The 18547-nt window shown below is 32.2% G+C and overlaps 3 protein-coding genes across 3 annotated transcripts; 2 read left to right on the forward strand and 1 right to left on the reverse strand.

Annotated features, from left to right (window-relative positions):
- Nucleotides 1–10524: 10524 nt before the first annotated feature.
- On the forward strand, nt 10525–11516 carry LOC108211006 (mitochondrial import inner membrane translocase subunit TIM23-2). The gene has a single exon (XM_017382484.2). It carries the CDS (start codon nt 10747–10749, stop codon nt 11290–11292), a length of 546 nt encoding a protein of 181 aa, XP_017237973.1. The 5' UTR covers nt 10525–10746; the 3' UTR covers nt 11293–11516.
- Nucleotides 11517–14256: 2740 nt separating this feature from the next.
- LOC108211007 (glyoxylase I 4) lies at nt 14257–15456 on the forward strand. The gene is made up of 3 exons (XM_017382485.2): nt 14257–14528; nt 14751–14856; nt 14990–15456. The coding sequence occupies exons 1-3, from the start codon at nt 14386–14388 to the stop codon at nt 15224–15226; spliced, it is 486 nt and encodes a 161-aa protein (XP_017237974.1). The 5' UTR covers nt 14257–14385; the 3' UTR covers nt 15227–15456.
- Nucleotides 15457–15998: 542 nt separating this feature from the next.
- On the reverse strand, nt 15999–16310 carry LOC108212107 (MAPK kinase substrate protein At1g80180). The gene has a single exon (XM_017383839.1). It carries the CDS (start codon nt 16308–16310, stop codon nt 15999–16001), a length of 312 nt encoding a protein of 103 aa, XP_017239328.1.
- Between the last annotated feature and the right edge of the window lie 2237 nt (nt 16311–18547).

Below are 18547 nucleotides of genomic sequence, written 5' to 3' on the forward strand. Positions count from 1 at the left end.
TTAAGCAAGATGTGTACGTGAATTCGGAAATTGGATTAATGTATAAAAATTTAAAAATATATTTTTATCTTCTCTTATATTATGTTTGGTCGAATGAATAAGAAGGATGAAATTAAAATTTTACTCCCTCCGTCCCAATAAATTATATACATTTGGTGTACATACGGAGATCAAAAAAAAATGTAAAAAAATGAGTAGAGTTAGATGAAAAGTGGGTAAAGTGACGACACCCATTTGTATTTAATTATAGATTTGTGATGGTGAGGGAAAGAAGTGGGTGTAATAGTGTATATTATTGTAAAATAAAGATAGTGGGAGAAACTAGTTGGTGTGATAGTGTTTTATATTATTAAAAGTTATTATTTTAGGAATGTATGGAAATGATGGGACACCGAAAAAGAAAACTGTATAAAAATGACGGGGACGAAGGCAGTAATATTTTGGACAATTATTTACGGATTTTATTTTTACTCTCATTTCGTTACTTACACCATATATCGTGGTTGTTTGCCTAATCTTACGAAAAAATATGGATTTATTGTTGGATAAAATATGTTAAATTAAATTTTTTTCTGAAATATTATTTTTTTTCTAAATAGGGAATACAAAAATACCTTTTTAACATTTATATCTAAAAAATTAATAAAATACGCAGTTTTTTAAGAAAACAAGCCCTTGAATTTTTTAAAAGGGAGCTCGCTTAAACACGCTCTCTATTCCAACATTTCATTCTTTTTATATTCTGTTTCTTTTCAACTCTCGTCATAATAATATTTCACTCACTCACAAAAATTTCGAAATTTTCCTCATATTTAAAACAGTGTTCGTTGAATCCTTTTCAAGTATGAGCCGATATCAGAACATTTTCAGTTCGCGTCTCATACGTCAGTGTGCCTAAATATAAGTCCAAACATGCCTAAATACCCTGACGATTATTTGTGCCTTTTTCTTTCCACGTTTTACAGCTGCAAATTTTACAGTTGTATAGGCTATTTGTATCATCTTCATGTTTGCATTTCAAAACTTTGAAACTAAAAGAATAATAGGTGTATTTTTGTATGCATGCGTTTATACTTTAGTGGGATTGGGTTCACAATTTGAACTAGTAAACGAAAGGGACTACCGTTGAATTTTGTATATAATATAATGATTGTAAAGGTAGATGGTCCTCGAATTAGTAAAGAAATATGTAAATGTTCTTTTGGTTGAATTCATAAAATTAATTGAGATGATAAAGATATTAGTATAACATAAATATAAATTACATTTTTAATTTTGTAAGTGACATGCACATTTATTTATTATTGTTCATGCTATATTCCTTAGTTTTTCCAAAATACAAATCATTATATTAAATATTATCTGCGCAAGGATAATCTATTGTCTTTTTGGAAAAAATTTATTTTACCATCTTATGGTTTATAAGTGTGGATCAAGTTACTCGTATCGTTTGTTTGTATCAGGTGTTTATGAACCGATTCCCGAATAATAAACAAAAATCTTAGAAGTTGAACTTTGAGTGACTTGCTTTTTTGGCCTTTTGGAAATTTGACTATGCAAAAAATAATAAAATCCTTTAAAAGACGATGTATAACATTTATAGTTTTTATGTTTGATCAATGATAAATATCAAAATTACTTGATACATAAATTAGAAATTAATTATTATTTACAAATAAATAAACACTTATTTTAAGATAAGCCAAAAACAGAATCATATTCTCCGATGTTGTCATAATACTCTACATTGTCCTCTTCAATTAAGAGAGGGAGGATGGGAAAGAGATTGTTAAAAGAATTGAAATTCACCCCTCCTTTTCGTGCTCCAGAATTTTTTATAATTTGAGAACAAAAAAGAATGAAAATGAAAATATAATAAATTTTGATTATACCATTTTGTTTTTCTTTAAAAATGTAAGGATCTAAATATAAGAGGAAAAATTCTAATAACTCTTTTTCTGACTTCTTTCTGAAGTTGTGAGTACGTGATAAATTCATTATTTTTCTCCCGAGTTTCAGATACAAGAGAAGAGAGAATATCTACAATTTCTTCAAACATTCTATTCCTATGTTTTTCCAGTAAAAAGGAGAGGGAAAAAAAAAGCCGAGAGAAAATATTCTTGACTTTCTACCGATAATTTTTCTTCTAAAAATGGGATGACACGGAAGAAGTTGTCACACAAATTCATTCATTTCACGTCCTGTTCTATTTTCTTATTTTTTACGATTAAAAACTCAGAAACACGGAATCTTTTTTCCTCAGCTCTTCATTCTTTTATCCTATGTGAGTAGTAATATTCTTGTAACAGTACTCTAATTCATACTCTACTCCAATAAAACAGTATATTTTCATTGCCGGATGGTCTGTGCCATCATACCGAACAAGAATCCTTTTACAAACTTTACCGAGTCACTGTCTTACCATGCTCGGTCAATTTAAACATACAGATACAGTCTAGACGATGGGGTTGTAAGCTTTTATAATAGTTTCCTTGGATTCGATTAAATTAATATTCAGCCATCCAATTTATGTCCTTTTGCGAAGGCAGCGATAGTTCCAATACTTCAACTTTTATTTATTTGGATTTACAATTTTATAATATGACCAGCTTTTCCTAATAATCCAGCGTTGAACAGAGAACCGTCTGTTGATTTTCGGCGTATTATACGATATTTTGTTAACTTTGTAAGACAAAACAAAAAATCCCATTCACCCATCAGCTATGATTTTAAAAATACTTACACTCATACTTTATAGTATGAATTAAATCTTGATTTTTTAATAAAATTTGAATCATTGGTTTCGAGTAAATAAAATAGAGACTTACAGACTCTAAAAGAAAAGACAAAATATGTTCATCAACAAAATACACATTCAAGTTTACAAATTCAAATTCCATATCCATAATCACGAGCCTGTACAATTTTGAACGTTATATAATATGGGTTATATAATAATGGGTTTGTCAAGTGTGTGCCTATGAACACACGTTAAACGCGAAATTTTATATATTTAGGAGATTTTGATTGGTGTGATTGTTGTATGTGCAGAGAGGTCCACCGTCCACCATTATTAAAGCAAATTAAAATCTCTTAAACTTATAAAATTCTGCGGATAAATGTGCAAATGGACACACTAGGAAAACCGTATAATAATTTGGTAGTATCTAAATTTAGTGATTGACATCATAATTCGACACTGTTACTAAATTGTATACAAGCCAAAACAGAAAGGAGAGATAGAAGAAAATGTGCATATCTACAGTAGTTGCCTCATGCCTGGTGAAATCATTTTGATTTCCTACTTTTTCTCCCCACCAATTTCCTCTACCATGTCTGCCAATTATTCATTTGCTTTACATAGACAACTACTAGTAGTTCATTTGAATTGAGTGATCATGGTCTCTATAAGCACTCTTCTCTTCCCCTTTTTCTCTTTAGTGCTTCATTTCATGAAAGAGTTGATTAAGATGAGCATGTAATCATTATGCAAAATTTTGGAGACCATTCGTTTCAACGGCTAGTGCTCTTTTTGGAAACGTATTACTTCCTAATAATTAAGAGAGACTGATGTAAAAAGAATGATATTTTTGTCAAAACTAGTTACCCTCTGTTTTGAAATATAAGTCGTTTGACTTTTTTGCACGCGTTTCCAAGTCCTTTGACCGCAAGTTGAAATTTATTATTTTTGAAATTTTCTTTTTCTGAATAAATATATATGATTGATATTATTATTCAAAAAAAAAATTCAAAAATAATGATTTTACGCATGCGTTCAAACGACTTAAAAATACGTGCAAAAAAGTGAAGCGACCTATATTTTAAAACGGAGGGAGTATGTGTTTTATTCTTTGTTCTAAGATTTTCAGTTTATAAAAAAAAAATCGATTAATTTTTTGAAAGAATTTTTTTTTTCTCTGATTTATCAATTACACTTTATTTAACTGAAAATTTGTGATTTTTTTTTATAAAAATCTGATAAATCTTGAATCGGCATATTAAATGATTAATTCCTATACTCCCTCTGTTATGAATTAACAGTCGTTTAAAGTTTCTACATGATTTTTAAGAAAAAACAACTTTTCAGGTGGACTATCATTAATGCTCAATAAAATCTCTTTTATACCCCAGTGTAATTGAATATAGGCCCTGTTTGTTTACCAGAAGCAGAAGCTGCTTTTGGTTTCTGCTTTTCTTGACCCGTTTGTGTAAAGAATCAGAAGCACTTTTAAGAAGCTGAGAATCCTAACTTCTCTCTCACAGCTTCTGCTTCTTTTCCAAACACTTTATTCACTTATTTATTTCTCACTTCTGCTCCACTTCTCTAATTTAAGCTAGAAGTCACTTCTTTTAAGTTCGCCCAAACGGCCCCATAGTCTTTACATACTTGCTTGAATTGGTGTGAAATTGAAGTATTGAATAGGGTCAATACAGGAAATAGGAGTAGTGTTTGGCTTTGAAAAATGAGGGCGACTATTATTAAATAACAAGTTAAGTTTTCTAAAACGTCCATTAAATCCAAAGAGAGGGAATACTAAATTTCTACAATCATGCACATTTACTACTCCCTCTGTCTCCGTGAGTTGTTTACGTACACTGTTTGCACGCATTTTGAGACTCGTATAAAGTATAGTTTTATAACTTTTTTTAAAAAATTTCTTTTCTTGAATAAAAGTTTAAACATCAAACTTTTATTCAGAGAAAAAAAATCTAAAAAATATATTACGGAACTATACTTTAAATAAGTGTGGAAAAACGTGTCAAAAAATAGCGTAATGAAATGAGGGGATAGAGGGAGTAATATGTAAAAGTTTAGAAGATTTGACATGAAAATTTTGACGTCCGATGTCTAGTGTCTACATATCTTTACATTCGTACGAAACGAAACAAGCATATAATTCATCGAATCGAAAACGATGAATCTTCTTTTGATGGAATCATTTAAGATAGTCCAACAAATTTTATTTTTTTTTGTCACAACAGGCTTTTTAAATGTGATGTTGCAGCAAAATAGCCAGTGCTTCTGTTGTAGTACAAAAGTAAAAGGAGGTAACTGACCTGGAATGTGTTTCTCTATAAAGTCTCCGTAGAATTTATAAAAAATGGAATGTGGAATCAAAGCACCGATTAACAGAATGTTCTGCTCAAAAAGATAAAAAATTGAAACTATCAGTATTCAAAACGGAACCTGATCTCAAAGTGCTGGTCTTTTTCCTCTGAGCGGGAAGATGTTGAAAGATGTTTTTCCTTGTATCGAGACATGACAATGCTTGTGGTCTTTTCTGGGAATTCCCATCCAGACACACATCTTAATACAACTTCTCGTCTTTTACCTAAATCGTTTTATTTTTTTGCGTGCATTTTTAAGAAGTTCGATCATATTACAAAATTTAGAATTTTTTTAATAAAATATTTATGTTATATTTTTATTCAGAAAAAAATAAAAAAAAATTAATTTTTGTTATACGATCAAAATACCTAAATTTAGGTATAAATAGTGAATCAGTCTAGAGTGCCTATTCAGCAACCGATGCTTATGATTTTTTTTGTCAAAAAACTAATTTCTATTTTTCTTGATTGTGAAAAGTTAGAAACACTTATATAAAAATGTGAGAATGCTAATTTTTGTTTCAGAACTTCTACTTTTTATTGGAGCAAAAACACACATTTAATTTACTTCTCAATCCATTTCTTTACCTTAACTAAGTAAGAAAAACATATTTTTCTAAACTTATCCAAGAGGCTCCTGAATAAGGTTTTTCCCCCAACTTATAAGTTAAAATCTGCTGCGATAAATTTTTGGTCCTCACCATGGAATATGCAATCCGAAAAGGTAAAATGGATGTAAATGAGTCCTTTTGGGGTTTTACTTGTTGGCAAAGTGAGACCTACAAAGAATGAACAAAACAGATGTAATGCATTGTCATGCTAACTAATAGCATTTGTTTATGGTGATTGTTGTCTTAATCTCCTGTCTTTTTGTTCACTATACAGCAAAAGGCAATGCTTACAAGACAAGAAGAGATGGAGTTGCTAGAGTGTCTACTCACAGATCAAGACTTGTAATCTGCATTGTCCGTGCTTTTTCTATTAGATGAGCTGCGAGCACTAGACAAGCAAACGTAGTTGACAAACTCACGCATAATGCAATACTCCCTCCCGTCCCCCTGAGTAGTATACATTGGGGGACGGGGACGCGGCACGGACTTTAATGCTCCTGTAAAGTATAGTTGTGTAATTTATTTTTAAAATTTTCTTTTTCTGAATTAAAGTTTGGATGTTGTATTTTTATTCAGAAAAAGAAAATCTCAAAAATAAGTTACGGAACTATATTTTATAAGAGCATTGAAATGCGTGTCGAACAGTTGAAAAGAAACGTATACAATTAAATGGGACAGAGGGAGTAACAATTAACATACGGGCCTTCGGACTCGCTTAAAAAAAGATTTGTCACTTAGGCAAGACCCTAAATGTAGGAAACGAGAGGTCATTTATAGTTGGGCCATCTGGCCAATCGGCCCAATCCAAAAGCCATATTTGGTTCAGCGACAAAATATACCTATGCAACAAGTCAGTAGGCCTCGATTAGAGCTGAGCCCCGGCCTACTTCAACGGTTTTCCAGAATGTTTTTTCTAATAATATAGAAAAAGCCGAAGACATGTCAAATTAAAAAAATTTCAAATATAAAACTAGAAAACGGAAAATCATGATTTTCTGGACTACATCGAGTCTGGACTCTGGAGTAGTATGGTTACAGATACTAAAAATATTATCACAAGTCACGAATTTGTTATAGGTCAACAAGTCTAACATGATTTATTATAAATTTAAATTTCTTAGTATGAAGAAATAATTGAAAATTTTATATTATAATTTTAAGAAATATATATTTTTGAAGTTTTGTAAGAGAGGAAATAATATATTATTAAGAGAGAACTCCAACAATATTTCTTTAGATTCACAAATTTTAGTTTTATTTGAAATGTATTAGGTCAAGAATTCACATCCAAATAAAAGAAAATAAATATATTATTATAAAAAACAAAATAAAAAATATACACGACTTTAGACGAGAAAAAAATGGCTTTCAATATTTTAAAAACCACAAAGAAATTGTCAAACAAAAGAAAAAAAACCACAAAAAATTCTTGAGCTCTAGTATTGCATATCCATCTTATTAGTATCTTTGGATGCTGTTATTTACGAGTCCGGATCGTATGTCCCCTCTTTGTGTCTCCTTACATGTCCCTTCATTTTTATTGGTCAATTCTTTACCTAGCACGTGATCTACAATTTTTATTTATACTTTCCAGGACAGTTTTACATCTGAGCTATTTAACTTTTCAAATTTGTATACGTATAATCTTAATTATTTAAATATCTTTTTCATGTAGGACATAATCAACTAAAAATACTTCTTACATGATATAAATATAATATTATATAATAATTTTATTTTTACAATTTCTATATTATATTTTTTTTTTTGAAAACTTTGATATCATTAAATTTAAAGGCAAAAAATACTTTATTTACGTATATATTAATAATTAAAAGGTCCTTTTCATATAGTACATAATCAACTAAAAATATTTTTTACATGATATAAATATAATATTATATAGTAATTTAATTTTTATATTTTCTTTATTGAATGATTAATTAAATATTTGAGAACTTTAATATTATTAAATTTAAAAGAAAAAATGTATTATTTATGACTAAAATTATATTAAAATATTGAGATGTTTTTTTATATAATATTTAATCTACTAAAATTAAATTCAATATAATGAATTTTTTTCTGTAAAGCAAATATATTGGTATATGAAGAAAATTCACTGAGTACTTTTTTTGATAAACCAAACTATACATCATGCTGTTAATATTTTATGCAACAAAAAAATCATGACTAAGAATTTAATAAATTGAAGTCTAAATTGAGAAATAACAGGTTTAGCCTGCAACTACAAACAAGATCTTATCTCACAGTTCACTACACAAAGTAACTTTTATCAGATTCTACCATCCACCAAAACCAATGTCTTGTACCCCTGGGTTTTGCTTGAACTCTTCCATGTCCTTGTTGCTGATTCTGGCTATTTACCACTGTAGTAACCCCTGCATTTCCTAGATTATCATTGGCAGGCAATTCCACAGAAGTCTCCAGTGAAGTTTGAGCTATTACCGCAACAGGAGCTGTGACACTTTGTATAGTACTTGTGACGTTACAAGAATTGTCTCCGATAGCAAATATATTTTGCGTTGTATTGAGAAATGCCGGTTGAAAAGTATATTGGCCAGGAAAAGTATTATAGGATGACGGCACAGAACTAGAAGATTGAATACTTGAGTTTAACATCGGTGCCTGCATTTTAGTGACAAAATTAGTTAAAATTTCATCAAGAACATATAGTCTAGTTGTATATAAATATACAAATCTCAGAGACAAATGAACAGAGCTTTGCTATGTTTCCATGTCTTACTGTACAATGCATACCAACTAACTCGCAAACTACTAGAGCACTACACCCACAGACTTTAGAAAATAGACCACCACAATATAAAAACAACTTCAAGAGAATCTTGCTTAGATAGCAAATAGTATAAAATGTTTGGATTTACAAAATTGGCAGGGGCTCAAGGCAGGGGCACCTGAAGCACACTGCACACATAATTCTTACACAAACTTGCAGTGATCACTTCTTGCATTAAAGATCAAAAAATATATATCACATAAATTTAAGATTTTAACTTGAAATCAATCAAACTCAAGTCAATATTGAAAATCAAATAGGCTTACTAGCTGAGGCTGAATAACAATAATTAGAAAGATACTTCTTTTGGCTACTTTTTTTGACTTACTAGTTTAAATGTACAAACCTCAGTTGCAGAACCAAAATATGGAGAGTTTAAATTGAGTTCCAGTAAATTGCTTCCTTGCAGAACTCTGTGCCATATCAATCTGAAACCTTTGGATATCATTTAAACTTCTGTGCGACCTCAAAAAGTGACTTTTAGATGGGCTTACAAGATCGTGAGAATGCTCAGATATGAATTTATAAATTCTGTATTTCTCATTTGATCGAGAAGAGACACCCAATTTTGCCTTGCAACCAAATCTAGTTTCTGGACGATGTTGTTTTACATCATCATCTCGTTTATCACTCGCACGCTTTCCCTCACAAGCACATACAAATACTCTGTCTAAAATTTCTCCACAATTGCCTTTATGCATTTTACTCCTCCGTATACCAAATCCAGCCTTTTCAGCATATGCTTTGTAAAACATGTAAGCATCTTCTTCTGTTTCGAACTCTAACCCCACTTTTGGTACCATATTTTCATCGATTCCATTAGTCTTCTTTGGAGTAATGGGTATTTCAATATCTTCCAAAGAATAATCATCGAAATCCAAGTGACGTGATGCTTGAGGAACAGTAGTCATACCTGTGGAGTATTAGGGTTCTTGATAATCAGGATGGAGCTTGTTGCAAAATTAAAACCTCTTGATATGCCAGAGTTGGACTGATACACGTCCTGTAAGTAGTTTATCTGTATTCTGAAACAATATTTTAAATATATTATATACTTATATATAATAAGCGTAAGGGAGATAATTTGGTCGCATGGTCCTCTGGTTCAAAAGCTTATCATCCGTTGGATCTTATATTGAATAAATAAGCACCGTTATATTGGAACAAAATTAAATTCTGTTCTAGAAGGCAACTGATATCTACTTGCATGTTTATAATTCCTTTTCTGAATTCAAAACAAATTCTGTCTTTCACATGTATATGATTTTTTCTAATCCTAAATAAATATTTCCTACCAGTTTTATTCGTAGAATCATATAAATCTCACCGTCACAATTTTTTAATAATATATTTTAAAATTAATAAGCCGAATTTATGTGAGGAATAAATACAAAAACTTTTTCTTAATCCAAAATAGATTCTACTTTCTTATTGCATATTTATGATTCCTTTTCTTAATTCAAAACAAATTATGTTTATCAATTTTAATTTAGAACCATATAAATTTTTTGAAAAATATTTAAATCACATTATAATAATTTTAATATAAAATACATTTATTAATATAATCTAATAGGAGTTGGCATAACGTATTCCACTCAAAATATATTAAAATCTGATAGATAAAATTTAATACTTTGGCATGATACATACGAGAAAAGGAATTGCTTGATTAAAATAATTTATTTGAAACCATTAACGGCTGTGATGATGTATTTACCAAAGTTCTAACTTACAAACAAATCATAATTTTGAATTTTATTTTATTGAAAATTTTAATTTATTATTTATAAATTAAATTTTTTCACACCATTTAAAATATATTTAAAAAGTTTATAAATAATTAAAAAGCTCCCGTGCCTTGCACGGGCTATAAGCTAGTATTAACTAAAACAAATAAATTTTTGAAAGAGAAAAATCACATGAGGGATTAAAAAAGTGACAGAGAGGGGACATATAAGGAGACTCGTTATTTACATACTCCACAGTCCACATGATACAACAACAATTACTACCTAATTACCTAAAATATTACTACGGGCTTCGTCATGGTCTTCCTTAAACCCTAACTAAAACCCCTGTTTGAAGAACCTTCCCTTCAATTCTCCCTCTCTCTAGATTCCTCCGTCAATCGAATCAAGACCAATCTCTACGATCACAAACCAAACCACCCCATCTTCTCCGATCTCAAAACCCTCTTAGAATTCAATGGCAAATCCCAACGAAAACAAGCCCTCAACACGTCACTATCACCCCTACCAGAGCCTCAACACCCCAATTCACAAGCTTTACGAGCTACCCACTTCGCCTGAGTATCTTTTTCACGAAGAAGCCGCCGTTCAACGCCGTTCTTGGAGCGAGAATCTCCAGTATTACACCGGGTCGGGTTACTTATCCGGAGCTATTCTTGGTGGGTTGAAAGGGTCTGTTGAAGGGATCAATTCTGCTGAGAAAGGGGAGTCTTTGAAGCTGCGGATTAATCGGGTTTTGAATTCGGGTGGGCATACGGGCCGGAAATTTGGGAATACTCTTGGGGTTTTGGGGTTGATTTTTTCGGGGCTGGAGAGTACTGTTTTGTATTACAGAGGGACAGATGATTTGATGAATAGTGTGGTGGCTGGGTTAGGGACTGGAGTGATTTATCGGGCTACGAAAGGAGCAAAATCGGCTGTGCTTGCAGGTGCTATTGGTGGATTGGCTGCTGGTGCTGCTGGGATTGGTAAGCAGGCGATTAAGCGTTATGTTCCGATTTGATGAATAGGACTATGGATTGAGTCTTAATTTATTGTTGGTTTAGGGAGGTTTAATCAAAGGTTTTGGTTATTTTGTTTCGTCTGTTACCGAATTTGTTGACTCGTCTGTCACGGAATTATAATGGAAACTATGAATCGACATCTCACTTTTATGTATGAATTTTATGTGCAAATAGTGTATTTGCATTATAATAATATAGTGAGATCGAGGGTTGTTATTAGTAATGCATATTGTTTTTCTGAAGAATTTGTGTTGTTAGATGTGGTAATGTGAATGTGTTTGTATCTGTGGTTAAAGGTTTAATTTTGATATTTGGTTTTATATGGAGGTCAATTTGCTAACTTGCAGATGGCATTGATGGAATTATTTATGAAAACTGTGGTTTATAAGTCGTGTTTGGGTGCAAAATTTTTTGGTTTATTGCTGTCTAAATAATATTATGGAATGTATGCTTATTGGGGATGGCGATTGTCTTTGTTAAAAATGACTACTCTATTATCTGCGAAATTTTTTCCCTTTGCATCTTTGGAGAATGCTTGTCATGCAAGAGCGTGTGTGTGTGTGTTTGTGTTGCGAATTTGCAATTTCTTTAAGATTATCCTTGTGTACGTCTGCATTCGGCAGTTCAGGTATAAAGTAGATCTCGTTTTTCGTTAGTTTGGATATTTTGTATTTCATACGCATTTCTAGTCTGAATTTGGATGCTATATATGTGTTTGCACTTTCTTCATAATTATCTTCTGTTATCGTGTGTATGCTTGCATGCGCCATATATGCATATGAGTACAATTTCGGCTGTTTGCTGGTTATAGCATACTCATTACTTCACCCTGGTCGGCCGAATGAATCATCTCTGCTTCTTCTGATTATATTCTATTTATGGGATGCGGTAAATTGAAGGATTGTTATTGTAAGCTCAATTATTGTTGACTATTATTTGCAAATTGTGAATTTCTGTTTTGCTTCACTGCAAGTCACAAGGCAGTTGGTAGTTACCTTAAGTTCCAGTTACCTTAAGTTGGTAGTTACCTTAAGTTACCTGATTAAATCATTTCTAAATAATTCGGTGATAGAAATATCTGAGTGAGTTGTGTTGGGATTTAGTTAAGTTTTAGAGACTTTGGTGATGTCTATATATAATATTGGGGCGTAGAATGTAGTATGAAGATAGTGTGGGAGCCAGTGATGTCAGCAATAGTTAGGTTTAAGGCAGTAACTGCGGAGACGGCACATGATACACTTGGACATGAACATGACAAACAGTGTGTGATCTAAACAGGAAGGAGAAGTATGATTAGATATTGGTGATTTTTGTTTACTCCAGAGGGCGATGTTAAGAGTTGAGTATTTTGAGGATGCCGGAAATTATAAAGATTGTAACGGAGCCTTTTCCCGTGCTAACCTCTAAACAGTTGCTTCTCAGAACAGGATTTTCTGAGTATATTCAGCATGAATGATCCGTCAATCCTTGCTATGATTTCATAACTAGTACTAATATTCAAGATAAGCGGCTTCATGTTTCTTACTTCTGAGTTTTTATTTATTTCCTTAGTTTAATTTGATAGTACTTTAATATTCTCAAAGAAAGCTTGCACTATACCAGAGTGATGAGTCTTTTTGCGTTTCAGAGAGCCATGGTTCACCATTTCACTAACATGGATAGACACTAGACAGTAACCATTTTATGATAGTTGCATTTTACTTTAATATTGCATTTTGCACTATGATTTTTGACCTACTAGGAAATCTGTGATTGATCTAGCAACAAACAGTGACTAAAATGTCATATTTCATACTCGTTCCTAAAATACAGTGAAATGTGTCATTATTTTAAAGCCTTTTTTGTTTTGGTCGGTGTGCATGTGCCTTATGATTATACATTTAAGCTGCTGAATTATTGAGCAGTCACAATGTGCCACATTCAACTAACGAAATAAGTACAAAATTTTTCGGCATATTCGTCCAGTCCTGTCATCACAGAAATTGTTAAATCTTTTGGTTTTCGACTGTATGAGAGTATAGGAATCGACCGTTTTTCTACATTATTTATTTTTAAAATTTTATGTTTGCAAATAAAAATTAAAATATTAAATTTTCGTTTACAAAAGAAAAATTAACTTCGAAACTAGACGGTCAATACACCTTAAATTATATGCGCACAGCTAGCTCATCTAATTTGGAAGTATATCATTTGGTTTTTGACCAGGCGAGAGTATCGGAATAGACATTCTCTTAAGAGTTACATACACCTGTACAATTAATCAATATCAATATTCTAAAAAGATACTCATTTGTAAGACATATTAACTTAGGGTCATGTTCCAGAGAGAACCATTAGAGAGAGAATTATAGAACCCTTACCTTATAAGGCAGAGTTCTGCAGCAGAACTTAAGTATGAGTTAGGGTTCTGCAGCAGAACTTCACATGCAAAAAATGTCAATATCTATGTATTAGATTTTAAAATTATTTTTGAACACATACAACGATGAAAAAATATGAAAAAAACATGTATTTCGATTTAGATCCTAAAAATCTATTTAAAATTTAGGGTTCCGCAGCAGAACCTTAGTAGTTCTATGGTTCTATTTTAAGGACTGGTTCTCTCTTGAGCGCGACCCTATTAACTTAACATGTCGAAAATAAAATAAAATCATCGGTATATCGAATTTAAAGTTTTCGTTGCTCAATTTTTGGAAAAAGTTTGTATAAACTTGTAGCTTAGGTGAAATGAATGTAAGCTTTGTTGACTGTATGAACTAGCTGTACACATTTCATTTTGTGAGCTGACATGGAACACTTTCATCCACGACTGCTAAAATATTCCAGTAGGATCCTCATGTCAACCAGTGAACGTGGTGTCTACGTGTATCAGGGGTTTAATATCAATACTAATCTAAATCCAGCTTAATTAAAAATCAATAATTGCAGCATTCCATCACAAAAGCTTCAGTATAAATTCACGTAAGCTTCTGTTAGAAGACTAAACCAAAAGATTAGCAACTAACCACCCTCCTAATTTCTCAATCTCCTGTATTTTTCTCAAATCAACAAAGAGCTAGCTTGCTAGAAATCTTCAGCAAAGTGTGATCTTAATGGCAAATCAATTACAACTCAAGTCTCTGAACCATATCTCTTTAGTTTGTAGATCATTGACAGAATCGCTTGATTTCTACAAGAACATTTTAGGCTTCATTCCTATCAGAAGGCCAGGATCATTTGAGTTTGAGGGTGCTTGGTACGTATGAAAATGTACCCGTACACTTGAGGGTCGTTCCTATTATTTTAGCCTGCAAACTTTAACGATAATGTACTACTTGATCAACGTTTGCAGGCTAAAATAATCTGTGTTCGAAGGAACACTATACGTATATTAAGATAACCTTATATGCTATAAGGCCGTAAATTGGTTAAACTGTTCAAGAACATTAAATAAGAATCAGTTCATCTATTATTGCAGGTTATTCAATTACAATATTGGTATTCATCTTTTGCAATCTGAAGACCCTGAAAGCTTGCGCACTACTAGGCAGATCAATCCCAAGGATAATCACATTTCTTTTCAAGTAAATACGCTCTCTTTATGAATTCTTATAATTAAGTTAAGTTCATATGTTTAAGCGATATTGTCTAAAATGTTGACAGAACATTATCTGAAAACTTTATAAACTGACAATTTGTTGTTGATGAAATGGTTAGTGTGAAAGCATGGCAGCGGTAGAAAAGAAGCTGAAAGAGATGGAGATAGAGTATGTGAAGGCTAGAGTAGAAGAAGGCGGAATTGAGGTAGATCAAATATTCTTCCACGATCCAGATGGCTTCATGATTGAAATTTGCAACTGCGACAACTTACCTGTGGTTTTTGTTGCTGGAGAAGCCATCCGAATGTGCTCTGCCCTCGGTTGCAGTGTGCAGCCGAAGCTTGCAGTTGTATGAATCAATGGCAGTGAGTGATCCGCGTTTAAGGAACATGTGTTTGTGATTTTCTAAATATTTCTATGTGATGAAGAGTGTTTTTTCTTATAGTTTAAATATACTAAGCTATTCCAATAAGAATTGTGCTGGATGAATCAGAAAAACTTAACAAAGTGACTGTTCTGTCATTTGATTTGTAAGATATATGTGCTCTTAAGGACTTGGACTTGTATAGAAGAGAAGTTTAAGTACTCTCTTGAGGGCGTTAATTAAAAAAAGAGTTAATTGCAAAACGCATCCTCTAGTTCCAGCAAATTACATTTTATTACCTAAACTTTAAATATTTGCAGAATGCATTCCTCTACATGTTTTGGCAACGCACCTTGAACCTTTTGACCGATTTTTGTTTATTTTGACCAATCAATTTGGAATTTAACAGGGCGAAATAGATTTAAGAATTAACTAAGATGAAATGTTATAGGTTCTTAAGTCTATTTTACCCTTGTAATTCAACATAATGATATGTCAAAATAGATAAAAATGGGCAATAAAATTCAACATGTGATGCTAAAATATGTGGTGCTTTGTGCAATTATCTAAAATTTAGTTAATAAAGTGCAGTTGGACCAAATCAACCGGATGTGTTTTACAACTAACTCTTAAGAAGATATACGAGTTTGGTTTACATAAATTCTGAAAAGAAAGAACTCATCATGCATGATGCAGAATACAGAAACATTATATACTTTGTTATGATACAAAAAATACAGAAAAATTCAAAGACAGAGATAAACTAGGACCTTCGATGGCCTGCAGGAGGTTTTCTGTTATTTGGCTTCTTGGCAGGCTTCCCAAAACACCCGCAACCAGATACTTTAGGAGATGGAGGATCAATTGTGGATGCAACATCAACCGTCCGATACGATTTCCGCTGATTTTTTGACTCATGATCATGTTCTGATCGTTTGTGTTTATGGTTCACATCATCATCTTGTTTGGTCTTTATGGGCTTGAGCTCCCCTGATAAAAATTTCTGGTCTTCCCATACTAGACCTGATGATCCTGATCTTCTGAAGGATACTTCAGACCTGGGCAAAGCAGCCATATTAATTTTTTTCGGATGAAAAAGCAAATAATTGCTGCAATTATTAGATGATGCGTGTGTAAGGTTTCTAGCACTCTTGACTTGTAATATATATAGCATTGAGAATTGAATATGACAATTTAGAGGATTAACCAAGGTAGAAGTCACTACAAGGCATCTATTAGTGAATTACTGTTTTGTCCCTTTTGTCATTATTCCATACCAACTGGAAAACCCCGGCCAAATTATTCTGTCTGATGGATTTAATAACACGAGAAATGTATTATAGATCTTGTTATATTGGGACAGAGAAAAAACATACAGAAAGCATTAATATTGGAGTCTAGTCATGAAGATGTTCTGTCCGAAGATTGTTGATTCAACAGTTATAAAACTAGAAAAGTTATGACCGAGGGTGCTAAAAGACAATGAACAGATATGCAGTGATGCAGATCTTCTGAGCAAACTTACCTCGACATGATGGTGATATCTATGCATGGAATATTCAGAAAGAATTATTCCTAAGGAGTTAACACAATTGCCCTTGTCGTTGGCATGGTAGTGCAAATAGCAAGAACTAGCCTCCCTTTGTTTATAAGAATCACATATAGCATGGCTTTTGGACTTTTGGGTCCTCCAAGTGTAAGGATACATGATTCATCTCAAAACCTGATACAATTTGCGCCAAAAGAAGGCTATCAACTCGTTCCACAGAGGACCTTTCCTTGCTTCCAGCACACAAGTGAGATGGAGACTGACTTGCTGCTATACAGGACACAAAATGATCACATACTCTGGCCTGTCTGAGTAAGTTCCGTCTGTGGGAAATTTCCATTTTTTCACAGTTTGTGTGCGATTTTTATTAGTATACCAAGTAGTCAGAATAAGGCTTATAATTCAATTGGCTATGTGGTTGGAATAAGGCTTATAATTCATCAAAAAAATAAAAATAAAATTGCATTAAGGTCTGCAGATTCACAAACTTCACAATGCACTGAGATTGGCTACTCAGCCCCCACTTTTTTTATGTGACAGCTGCCCATTCTCCGGATCATCTTCGTTATATAAATTGCCTGATGCATTTTCAACAGGAATATCTCATTCTTGTGGTACCAAACATAATTGAACTCGTAACTAGGGGCGAGCATGAAAAACCGAAACCGCAAAAAAAACTTAAAAAAACCGAAAAACCACACCGAAAAAAACCAAACCGCAAATAAAACCGAAAATAACCGAAATAAAAAACCGAAATTAGTGGTGCGGTTTTATTTTCGGTTTTATGTTAAAACCGCACCGAAATTAACCGAACCGAAATATATATATATATATATATATATATATATATATTAATAATAGTAATAAAGCACCTTAGTCATTTTTAAACTTCACATCTAATTTTATATGGAGGTTCTTCTTCCATACTTGCATACTTGCTGAGTCACTTAAACCAGGCACCAAGTATTTGGATGAGCGCTTGATCGAAAACTAGAGCTATTGTGATTTGCCACAAAGCAGAAATATCTCTGTTGTTAATCTGCTGATCAAATTTTATTATATAACCTATTCTACTTTTTTTATTTATGTACTTTTTTAAAACTTTTTATTTGAATTTCATGATTAGTTGATTTTGGGTAATTTTATTGACTTGACATCATCTAATTTCTTGTCAAAATATGTATGTTTTAGTTTTTATTGTGTATTAAGGTTTTTTAGATGAAAGTATGTAATGTTTCATATATCCTCATATGAAAACAATAGTAAATAGTAACCGAACATATTGTACAAGTTCATGAAAATTTTATATTTTTTTTAAAAAAATCATTATGCACAAAAGTAGCAAATAATAGTGGAAAAACCGAAAAAACCCGCAACCGACTAATGGTTAACCGCAACCGAAAAACCGTTTTAGTTGGTGCAGTTACGGTTAATGATGATTAACCGAACCGAACCGAACCGCATTTATCGGTTTGGTAACGGTTAATGTCCGGAACCGCACCAAACCGCACCATGCACACCCCTACTCGTAACTAAGGTGAACATGCTTGAACTCATAGCTAAGGTGTAACATACCACAAAGTAACTGCATTTGAGACCTGAACCGATTATTTATTTATTTATTTTAACGTTCTGTTAAAAACATGTTCCCAAGATCTGCCTACTGTTTTAAGTAATAAGTTTCATATTTTCATTTACATTTCTAATAGATCTGATTAAATTTATAGTAAAGACAATGCCAACATGTGAGTTTGTGTCAAACA

This window comes from Daucus carota, chromosome 3 (genome assembly GCF_001625215.2).
Source record: "Daucus carota subsp. sativus chromosome 3, DH1 v3.0, whole genome shotgun sequence".
Classification (NCBI taxonomy): Eukaryota; Viridiplantae; Streptophyta; class Magnoliopsida; order Apiales; family Apiaceae; genus Daucus; species Daucus carota.

Coding starts and splice junctions, on each gene's coding strand:
- LOC108212107 (XM_017383839.1), bottom strand. CDS start 16,310: ATGGCTGCTTTGCCCAGGTCTGAAGTATCCTTCAGAAGATCAGGATCA.
- LOC108211006 (XM_017382484.2), top strand. CDS start 10,747: ATGGCAAATCCCAACGAAAACAAGCCCTCAACACGTCACTATCACCCC.
- LOC108211007 (XM_017382485.2), top strand. CDS start 14,386: ATGGCAAATCAATTACAACTCAAGTCTCTGAACCATATCTCTTTAGTT. Junction 14,529..14,750: donor TTTGAGTTTGAGGGTGCTTG/GTACGTATGAAA, acceptor CTATTATTGCAG/GTTATTCAATTACAATATTG. Junction 14,857..14,989: donor ATAATCACATTTCTTTTCAA/GTAAATACGCTC, acceptor TGAAATGGTTAG/TGTGAAAGCATGGCAGCGGT.